The following is an 11,574-nucleotide window of genomic DNA, read 5'->3' on the forward strand; positions in this document are numbered from 1 at the left end:
CCCTACCTCATGACCGGGTTTAATGCAGGCAGTATCAACAAGTATTTGCTTTTTGTTTATTTAATCCTGATGTTTCAGCTTGGAGGACCAATTTACCCCAGGAAACTGATGACCCAGATTTACAATTATTTTATTTGTTTTAAAAATGAAAGAATTAGCCTTTTGTCTTCAGTTACCAATGTCTTATTTTTAGGAACTCAAAAATGCTGAAATAGCTGTCAGGACACAGAAAACACCTCCAGGCCTTCAACATGAAAATACAGCCCCAGCTGAGTAAGTTAAAATTTGCATCTTGTCTTGTAATCTGTGAGGATTTTGTCACAATCCTTGAACACTTGCCTCTGGGGTGAAAGATGCAGAATTGGTAGTGAAAGTCAAACAGTGTGTGATTTGTTTAATGTTTTTCTGTTCGTGTCTGTGCAGTTACTTTAGAACATTGGTGGAGCAGTTTGAAGTGCAGTTACAACAATACAGGCAGCAAATCGAGGAGCTTGAAAATCATCTTGCTACTCAAGCAAATAATTCACATCTGACCCCTCAAGGTATAGTATGCATGCTTGAAAGATATGTTATCTGAAAGAGACACGTTAGTGATAGATTCCTTACCTTAGAATATCCGGATCCAGTCTGACGCCAGGGGATATTCCAAGGTAAGGAATATATCACTAACTAATGTCTCTTACAGATTTATCGTTACACAAGTAAGTAACTTGTGCTTCTATGCTATGTGCTTGAAAGGACTGTGTCCACTTCTATAATGAATTACATATTTTTCTTTTGGACAAAGCCATATAAATTGATTGCGCATCTGTTGCCCAGGGACTAAAATCATGCTCCCCTCGTTTTTAAATGTATTGTTTTGCGCAAAAATGTACCTAACTGGGTACATGCCATTTGATCCTTATAGAGCTACAGTGAAAACCTTTACTGTGTTTGTAGAGAAGAATTGGCAGAGGAGGATTTGAAACAATAAGGATTCTGTTTTGTTTCAAACCCTCTTTCATTTTATCTCTCAAATCACTACTAAACTTTTAACGTGTGAGAGTTATTTCATACCGACATCGCATTGTAGAAACTCTTTACATCTCAGGAATTTTGACTTTTCCTAATATCACAATGTTGCTTTGGAATTGCACTCTAAGTGAAATCAGATGATGCCCAAAGTTGGGGTAAATGTACAAAATCAGTAGTGTAATTGTCTTAATGTTTAAGGAAAGGGTAGGGTTCAATCCAGAGCATGTGGCTATGTATGAACAATGCATTCGTTCATGGTTCATGAGGTTAAAAGTCAATTTGGATTTCTTATTATTTTTTTCTCTTCAACTTGTTCTATAGATTTGTCTCTGGCAATGCAGAAACTGTACCAAACATTTGTAGCCCTCGCTGCTCAACTCCAGTCCATCCACGAGAATGTGAAGGTAAGCTTTTTTTTCCTGGTGTGTTTGTGAAATTGCAGACAAACTAGAATATTTTAACATGGTTGATTAAGTTTACATCCTTGTTTTTAGAGTTCCAAAAATGCATAAATCGTACTTTAGTCAACCCATGCATCACACTGTACTCAACTGTCACTGAACATTTATTGTGGAGACTGTAAAAATCCTAAAGAACATTCTATCAGTTTAATCAGCACTCCAGTGGGACCTTTCCCAGCGTTTCACAGTCGTTGAAGGGACTTAAAAAAAAATATATATATTATTTTTTTGCTACTAATTCAGACGTTCTTCATTTCAAACCAATTCAGTGTGTACATTACTTTTTGTGAAGGTTCATCAAGTTGCAGCTACAGCCTCTTTAAAATGTTAGCACACAGTATGGATCTCTTCTGGTTTGAAGACCAGATTGTCTTTTCTACATGTTGATTGCAGTGCATGCATATAAGTACACAATCTAATCAAAACGGAGGATCTAATGATTAGAATATTACAAGAATGACAACTGCCTCTGATACATTTCCTCATCTCTAGCCCATCCTTAGCAGGTGTCTACAGTAATTAGCTTGACTGGCAGCAGGTTTCTATAATCGAATGGGTGCATGACTTATCATAGGGAATCATTAAGGTTCATTTGAGAAGCCCTTTCACAAAGGAAGCAGTAAAACTGGCATTCCATTGTCTTTAAGGGACGGGATAATTTTCATTCTGACCAGTAAACCGATCTCTGCACGAACTCCGTTCTGAATGCTTGCATTGCATTTCTATACAGCCTTAGGGTGCTTATTTCCATATTCTACTACATCGAGTCATAGGAAATAGTTCATACCTTCATCCTGCTGGACTAGAGTGTTCCTATTTGGAAACAAATGAGCTTATCACATTCTTCATCCAGTGTCTGTCTATGGTTTAGCATACTTAAGGCAAGAAAAGCATGGCTGTTTCATTTTACTGGTAAAAGACCACAGAGAGATGGAAGAATTACATACCTGAAGCACCACTTGTCTTTTATGGGATTCTTATATGTAGAGTGCTGATATTTCGCACTAACACCTGGGATCCCAGAATACTTGTGAGACTGGAAGAACCTCCAAAGAAAATAGTTTCTATTTCTTTAGCCTTTAATACAGATGTAAAATAAAAATATTTTAAAACTGAATCAAAATTGGTTTAAAAGACATATAGTAGTTTTGACGGCCAGACCAGTTCAGTTAATAGTTCCCACCACGTTATTCATTTAGGCTATCCAAGTCTGTCCTGATCCTCTAGTGGACAAGGGATATGAAAAGACATGCCTTCAAATAAACTCTCAAGCAGTGCTAGATTCAAACTAGTCCAGATCCACTGCTGGGATAAAACATGCTTGCCTCCTGTGAATCTGCACATAATATACCTTGTGCGCCCCTCCAGGTATCCTGGATTATTAGAATGTAATGCTGGATTTTTGCACACAAAATGGTCTTATCTATTGTTGTAGAGGTTTTGGACGCAACTTCTAGATTAGCTGCATCTGATAACAAGAGGATCCCTGGGGAAAAAACACATAAGCAGAGTTTGCTAGAAATTATCCCCAATCCTAGGAGCTATCCTGGTTTAAATGTACATAGCATTCTTCAGCATTGGATCTGTCATAGATTCACATGCTTGAATTCTTCCCTGCTGTTAATGTGGGAGGTCCTCAGTAACGTTAATGTAGCAGTAGAACGTGCTGATAGATTGAAAAGGCCCAGACAGTGCCTGTTTTTTAGCACATCCGCTTCATTCTAAAGGCATCAAACTTCAGCCAATGAGGTGAGAGTACCTGTGTCTCCCCTGTAGAGGTGTTCACATATTAGAGTTTTACTGCATGTTGTGTGGAAGGAGGGAGTTCCAGAGCTTTACACTTTAAGTAACAAAAGTCCACTTTTCAAGCCTTTCCTTAGGCTGTAGGTGTAGATCTGTGACTACTGCCAGTGAGAAAAGGCAACACTATGGAGAAATCCAAAATAATTATTTTTACAGCCTGTGATTCCTGTAGAAAAATAGTTTCTCCAGTATTGGTTCCTTCTTGGATTCACATGCTTGAATCATCAGTCGTCCAAGCGGGAATACCACGTTATCATAGGCTACAATACCATGAATAGTCACTGCAATAGAAAGAACCAAAGTTGAGCTATAAACAATCGGATGCCAGCACCATATTGAGCACTCCCAAAGAGTGGCTGATTCCCTCAGATTTTCTAACGCACGTCATGTAAGAGGGAGTATGCTCAGTTTTCGTCACATCCCTGGTGTTTTTCCACCTTTTGCAGTTATGTTGGAATCCTCTAAAAATGGACTCTTAAGATCATGTGGATTTTGTAGTAAGAAAAGACTGCATTCTGAAGATCCCTCATAAGGACTAAATCTGTTGCTTGCATCCACTCCATAAGGTTAAGGACTGCACAATTGGTAGAACCTTTTCAACTAAAATGGTTGAAGACAAACTGGAGATTATTAATATGGCTACAAAGACTTAAAACGAAGTCTGATGTTCTCTCTGACGTGGAAGACAGTGTGAGCTTCCATGCTGCTCTAGAACGCCATAAGAAGGCTTACAAAAGAGGCACCATGAGTCTTTTAAACGCTCCTCACAGAAAGGAAAACTTTTAATTCCTACTGAGGTTCAATCTGATCCTCCAATTCCAGTCTCTGTTGGAACTTAAAAACCAAAATAAATCCTCTTCAGATTCCTCATTGATGACGATAAAAATTGCCATGAAAGCTTCGTTGACGACAAACTCTGGTGAAACATTCATCTCCGTAAAACAAATCAGATGCTGATTACTTCACCTACGTTGACAGTTCTATTGTCTCTTTCAGCCCCATTGTCCGAGACGCTGGCACCATCTACGAAAATACTGTTGACTACAGTTGCATTGCCAAGGACAGCCACCTCTCCTACGACCAGTAATCAGTTGGCTATTACCTCGTCAGCCGCCGTTGCACCGATTTCTTCGTCGATGACTAGCAACGTATCAGATACATCCATGAAGATGACCTCTGTCGCTGATCATCCTTTCATCTTCGGTGTCAGTCTCACTGCCACCAGTGTCGACAAAAGCCTCGTCGACATCCCCACTATTAAAACCAAAGAGGCGTTCATCTTTACTTCTCACTCCGTATTTCCCACCGTTTACATTCTCGTCAACAAGACTTTTTCTATAAAATCCTTCACTGCTCTCTGTTGCTGCCTAGCCTGTCAGAGCTTCATATTAATATCAAGAGGAGGATGATTAGGAGGAGAAGGTATATTATGTGCAGGATTATCATCATCATCATCGTTACACAGGCAAATCTCAGCAATATATGGGTTCCATACATGAACGCATGGTTCAGCTTACAGGATCTACAGGCAATGTTGCAGGACTATCACACACGCTTTCCTTAATCTGCAGAAGCCGCTCCACCTCCTCCTGGACCTTTACCTCTGGCACCTGCTTCCTATACCTCCTCCTACGCCTTGAAGTACGCTGGCTTAAAATTTGACCATCACTGGGGCAGTATCCATCTCCTTCCGATTATGGAGGAGGGAGAACTTCAATACACCCATACAGCTGCCAACTAATGGGACAATTACTTAATTCCCACACATCTCCCCTCCCCCTCCCCCCACTCCTCTGACGATAGACTCACCACAGGAAGACATAGGTAGTTTTCTCTCTTTGATCGAGAGGGCAGCTTCCTGACCCCAGCTTCCTGTGCTAGTCTAACAGTTTGACTGTTTTCGTTATGATTTTAAGGACCAGTCAAAGTCAGAAAGGGCAATACCTATAATTGATTTCATATGGGAGGAAAGCATTAAAATCATAAAAACACCAGGTTCGAGGCATATGAGCTGCAGATTCCACACTATGCATAGATCGCCATTTGGTGTTGGGCCCGGATGTTTGCACTTGTTTTTTTCCTGGAAAGTCTTTGGAAGTCACGAGATAGGTGACTCCTCCTTAGGATGCTAGTGTGCATGGGCATCGGCTCCATCCTCAGATTGTTTTTTTCCGCCATTGTGCTCGGATGTGTTTATCGCGCTCCAGTTCGGAACCGTTACCGATTCTACTTTCGACGCGCAATCCTTCACATTTTTCGACGGTATTGTCTCGATCGCGTTTTCCAATCGACGCGAGTCTCAACAGCTTCGAAGTCTTCAATTCCGGTCGTCGACGAAGGCCTTCAGGCCTACCTGGGCCTTATCTTATGGCTCATGGAAAGGACGCCGTTCAAGAAGTGTCCTCAATCTGGGTCGAAGTTTCCCCACACCGATCTGCATGAGGTGTGCAACCTCTGCCTGTCACCGGAGCACGAGGCCAAAGACTGACCAGCTTGTGCCTCTTTCCGCTCCAAGAAGACCATTCGGGACCAACTGGCTCGAAGAACCATGGCCCGCTCGTCGGCATCCATCCCCGACGACATCTTCCAGGAGGGCGTTGACGTGCCAGAGCATGAGCGGGTCGAAGAAGGCCTCATCAGCGACTCCGAAGCAGATGACTCCGATGTCAAGGACATCACTCCGGCACAGCAGGTCGTAAGTAGAGACGTCGACCCCGACCCCCCTTCTATACTATCTAAAAAGGCTTCGGTCACACCTTCACCTTTGGGCCCAGGTGTACACCGAGAGACTGCTTCCCATCCCCCACCCTCGGGCCCGGCAAAGAAGCCTACTAAGCCTTCAGGCGACTCGAGCTCGAGTCAGCCTACCCTTGGTGCCGAAACACACTCACCGGCACCGATAAAGAAGCCGTCCTCCTCCTCATCCACGCTGACCGCTGCTTCCACATCTAAGCACCCGGCACCGAAGACGAGCACCGGCTCCTCGACACCGAAACACTCGGAGCCAAGCAAAAATCTACCTCCAAAGGACTCGCATGCTCCTGAGCCAAAAAGGCCTCGGAACCGAAGAAACAACAGGTTCCAACGGCCACAGAGACTGTAAAAACCCACGGTTCGAAACCAAAAGAGCACAGAACCGCTACTAAGCCGGTGCCGAAAAAACCTCCGGAACCAAAACTGTCGGCGCCGAGGGATCTGCCTCCTACAGAAGAACTGTTTAAACCAGATCCAACTCAAAAAACTCTTATAAAGGATCCTAAAACTGGTCACTTGACTCTTAGCTTCAAGAAAAGACCACTGGATACGACTGCACCGGCTCCACCACCTAAAAAGAGGGACATTGCCACCTCTCCTCTAAGGATCCCTTCTCCTGCTCCTCTTCCTCCTCCTCTTCCCCCACCATGCCGCTCTCCTACACCATCCCCTACTCCAGTGGGGATCCCTTCTCCTGCTCCTCTTCCTCCTCCTCTTCCCCCACCATGCCGCTCTCCTACACCATCCCCTACTCCAGTGGATGATGATGACGATAACACCTCTGATGACACGGGTGGGAGGGGGGTACGGACGATCAGCCACCTGCTTCCCCAGACCCCTGGGATGACTATAACACTCCAGATGTCCCTAACGTCCCACAGGATGACATCTACCCTTCCTTCCCCCCCCCTCCCCGAGGACACCATGGGCTTTAACTAGCTCCTCCATAGAGCTGCCCACTACCACCGGGTTGAACTACACACAGACCCCGTGGAGGAGGATTTCCTTATGGACACTTTTGATACCACACAAAAGTCCACCTCAATTCTACCCATGCTTAAAGGGGTCATCAAGCATGCCCCAGAAGTCTTCAAAGATCCTGTTAGGTCTCGAGTCATTAACCCCAGGATCAAGGAAAAAGTATAAGGCTGCCCCTACTGACCCAGCTTGCATTAAGGGCCCCGCACCACTAGACTCTCTCGTAGTCTCCAATGCTAGAAACGGGGTCAATTCTCAGACATCAGGTGACGCCCCACCACCAGATAAGGAGTCTGAACTCTTGGACGCCTCTGGCAAAAGCACAGCGTTGCAAGCAGCAAACATGTGGTGCATCGCCAACACTCAGGCGCTATTAGCTAGGTATGATAGGGCACATTATGATGAACTTGAGTCCCTAATGCAACACCTCCCAGAGAGATACAAAAATAGGGCCAATGAGCTCATACAAGAGGGTAAAGTTATCACCAACACCTCCATCCGCTGTGCCCTAAACGTAACAGATCCCACTTCAAGGGCAATAAACACAAGTGTCCTTTTGCGTAGGCATGCCTGGTTACGCATTTCAGGTTTTAAACCTGAAGTCCAAGGTTACATCCTCAACCAACCATTTGATCAGGAACACCTGTTTGGCCCTAACGTAGACCTATCCCTTGAAAAAGTGAAAAAGGATACGGACTCAGCAAAATCTATGGGAGACTTGCAGTCGCAAGCTCCCAGACGTTCCTTTCGTTGCTCATCCTACAAAAGCACCCCAAGAGGCTACTCATCAGATAGCCCATCCACTTCTTACAAAGCTCCCACCCTGTCCATCTTCACCAGAGGTTCCAGAGAGGAGGCTACAGGGACAACAATAACAAAGGCAGAGACAAAACCAACAACACCCGCTCTGCCTCCACCCCTACCCAATGACTTCCCTCCACTTTCCCCAGACCATTCCACTCCATTCGGGGGAAGACTACAACATTTCCTTCCTGTCTGGACCACCATCACATCAGACAGGTGGGTGCAACAAATAGCTCAATCCGGTTACTGTCTCAAACTTACCTCTACCCACGCCCCCAAAAATACCACCCAAACAGCATCCAATGTCACACGAACATTTGTCACTGCTAAAGCACGAGGTAATCTCCCTACTACAAAAAGGTGCAATAGAACTCGTTCCCCTGCACCAGCAAAACACGGGAGTTTACTCCCTTTATTTTCTCATACCAAAGAAGGACGGCTCTCTGAGACCTATTCTAGACCTCAGACCCCTAAACCTATACATTCACTCAGGCCATTTCCACATGGTCACACTTCAGCAGGTCCTTCCTCTTCTTTCACAGGGCGACTTCCTTGCTATCCTAGATCTCAAGGACGCATGCTTTCAAATTCCCGTTCATGCGGCTCACAGGAAGTATATCAGATTTGTTGGGGACGGGCACCACTATTAATTCAAAGTACTCCCATTCGGAGTCACAACAGCACCACGGGTATTCACCAAGTGCCTAGCGGCAGTGGCAGCCCACTTAACAAGACAACACATTCATGTCTTCCCATATCTCGACGACTGGCTCATAAAAGCCAGCTCATACAACCAGTGTGTACAACACACTCATGCTACTATCCAACTACTTCACCGCCTGGGGTTCACAGTAAACAACACCAAGTCCCATCTGCAACCATCCCACACACAACAATACCTCTGTGCCACAATAGACACCTCAACAGCGCTAGCCTATCCCAGTCAAGCCAGGATAGCAAGCATGCAGGCTCTCTTCACCAAATTTCAGCCTCAACACTCACTTCCAGCTCGAGTGTTCATGCAACTCATAGGGATGATGGCCTCTTGCATATTTATAGTACCTCTTGCAAGACTCCAGATGCGTCCTCTATAAGAGTGCTTAGCACGCCAATGGAACCAGGCTCAAGGTCAGCTAACAGATCTTGTGTTAGTAGACGGTCGCACTCATGGCTCTCTGCAGTGGTGGAACACCAAGAACCTTTCCAAAGGACGACCGTTCCTACAGCTAGTTCCTCAGATAGTCATGACAACGGACGCATCGCTCTCCGGCTGGGGAGCTCACCTACTACATCACACCATGCAGGGCAGGTGGACACCCCAACAAAAGTTACTCCACATCAACTACCTGGAGGTACTAGCCATATTCCTAGCCTTAAAAGCCTTCCAAAGTCAAATATCAGGCAAAGCTGTCTTAGTCCGCACGGACAATATGACAACCATGTACTACATCCAAAAACAAGGCGGGGACACACTCTGCAGCTCTCCCAGCTAGCACAGAGCATATGGAGATGGGCTATACCTCAAAATATTTTTCTCCTAGCCCAACATGTCCCAGGAACCCTAAACACCATTGCAGATCTGTTAAGTCGTCCAACGCAACAGATCCACAAGTGGGAACTTCAAATGTGGGGGAAACCACAGACCAGCTTCGCCGCCAGATATCCACACCCATTGTCCAAAGGCAATGCGATATGGATGAACTGGTCAGGCAGATTTGCCTACGCATTTCCGCCTCTCCCACTCATTCCACTGGTGGTGTGCAAACTACAGCAACATTCACTGACTGTCATTCTAGTTGCTCCAACTAGGGCCAGAAAACCGTGGTACACCACATTGCTGGAACTGTCCGTAGTTTCACACCAAAAATTACACCTCTCACCATGCCTCTTAACCCAGAACCATGGTGAGATCAGACACCCGGACCCAGCTCAGCTCAACCTTGCGATCTGGCTCCTGAGGTCTTAGAATTCGGTTACCTTAACCTTCCCCCTGGCTGTATGAACGTCATTAAAGAAGCTAGACGTCCCACCACTAGAGCCTGTTATGCAGCCAAGTGGAAATGTTTTGTGATATATTGCCATAACAACCTCAATCCCCTAGACGTGTCTATCCAACACATCATAGGTTACTTACTACACCATCAAACATGCAACTTAGCCTATACGTCTATGAGGCTACATCTTGCTGCCATAGCGGCATATCTACAAAATAGACAGCATCTATCACTTTTCAGAGTACCAGCTATAAAAGCCTTTATGGAAGGCCTCAAAAGAATAATTCCTCCCAGAGTACCACCTTCACCTGTGTGGAATTTGAACATCGTTCTCACACGTCTGATGGCTCCTCCCTTTGAGCCTCTAAATAAAAGTGAGCTTCAATTCAAAACATGGAAAGTTGCTTTCCTAGTGGCCATTACCTCTCTACGGCGAGTTAGTGAACTACAAGCACTAACTATTCAGGAACCTTTTCTGCAAATCCATCATAATAAGGTTGTTCGCCGAACAAATCCCAAATTCCTTCCTAAAGTCATGTTCGAGGCATATGAGCTGCAGATCACACACTAAGGATAAGATCGCCATCTGGTGTTGGGCTCGGATGATTGCAGGTTGTTGTTGTCGTCTTCGGAAGAAGTCTTTGGTCACGAGATAGGTGACTCCTCCTCTGGACAACAGTGCGCATGGGCATCCACTCCATCCTCAGATTGTTTTTTTCCGCCATTGGGTTCGGATGATCTTTTTTCCGCTCCAGCAGAAAACTTCATAGCAATCACAACCACTCTCAAAATTTAGAATTCGACGTCGAAATACCATCGGACCGGATCCGGACGCGGCTGATGGAAAGCACACCCTTTAAAAAATGCCCCCAATGCGGAGCAAAGTTCCCCCACAGTGATCACCACGAGGTCTGTAATTTGTGCCTCTCACCAGACCACAACGAATCGAGCTGTCCAGCCTGCGCCGCATTCCGTTCGAAGAAAACGATACGGGACCGAAGAGCTCGACGCCCTATCCTGGCAAAACCGGTACCGGAACCAGAAGACATCTTTGCACAGGGTGTCCCGGACGACGATTCCGAAGACCTCCAGATCGTGTCCGAGGCCGACGATTCCGATCTGGGGCAGTCCATGAGTACCAGCTCCCCTACCCCAACCCCACCAAAAAAGACATTGGTCAAGACTCTGCCAGCTGGGCCCAGTCGCGATCCAAAATCGTCTTGAGAAGCCCCGCCCCTGGGCCCGGCTCCGAAGACATCTAAGCCTGCAGGTGGCTCGGGCTCGAGCAAACCTCATATTATTGTGCCTACAATACCTTCGGCACCGAAGCAGGCTCCGAGGCCAAAATCTCCATCGGCACCGAAACGTCACTCGGCACCGACGTCTCCACCGGCACCGAAACATTCTTCGGCACCGAAAGGTTCGTCAGCACCTAAAACATCCTCGGTGCCAAGAAAAGTCCACAAAGAACCTGCCGATCTCAGAAAGCCCAGATCGGAACCCAAAAAGTCGGCGCCAAGGCCACCTTCGGACAATGAGGAACTTTTTCGGCCAGATCCAACGCAAAAACGGATTTACATCAATCCTAAAACAGGACATGTCACAGCAGTGCCATATAAGAAAAGGAAGCTGGACACACCACCTCCCCCAGCTCCTCCAAAGAAGGACTGTGCCACCTCACCCATACGTCCTTCCTCTCCTGTCTTACCTCTCCTGTCTTACCTCCTATCCCATCCCCCCCACCGCCTTCTCCTTTACCATCTCCA

The 11,574-nt window shown here is 45.8% G+C and overlaps 1 protein-coding gene across 2 annotated transcripts in view; it reads left to right on the forward strand.

Moving 5' to 3' along the window:
* Positions 1-11,574, forward strand: part of NUP58 (nucleoporin 58) — a 353,742-nt gene that overhangs the window by 207,201 nt on the left and 134,967 nt on the right. For both annotated transcript variants that reach the window (XM_085621608.1, XM_085621609.1), the window contains exons 10-12: positions 194-273; positions 424-542; positions 1,336-1,418. In XM_085621608.1, coding sequence (XP_085477734.1) covers positions 194-273; positions 424-542; positions 1,336-1,418 — 282 coding nt within the window. The remainder of the gene's footprint in view (positions 1-193; positions 274-423; positions 543-1,335; positions 1,419-11,574) is intronic.

The sequence above is a fragment of the Triturus cristatus genome, chromosome 8 (assembly GCF_964204655.1).
Source record: "Triturus cristatus chromosome 8, aTriCri1.1, whole genome shotgun sequence".
In the NCBI taxonomy this organism is placed as follows: Eukaryota; Metazoa; Chordata; class Amphibia; order Caudata; family Salamandridae; genus Triturus; species Triturus cristatus.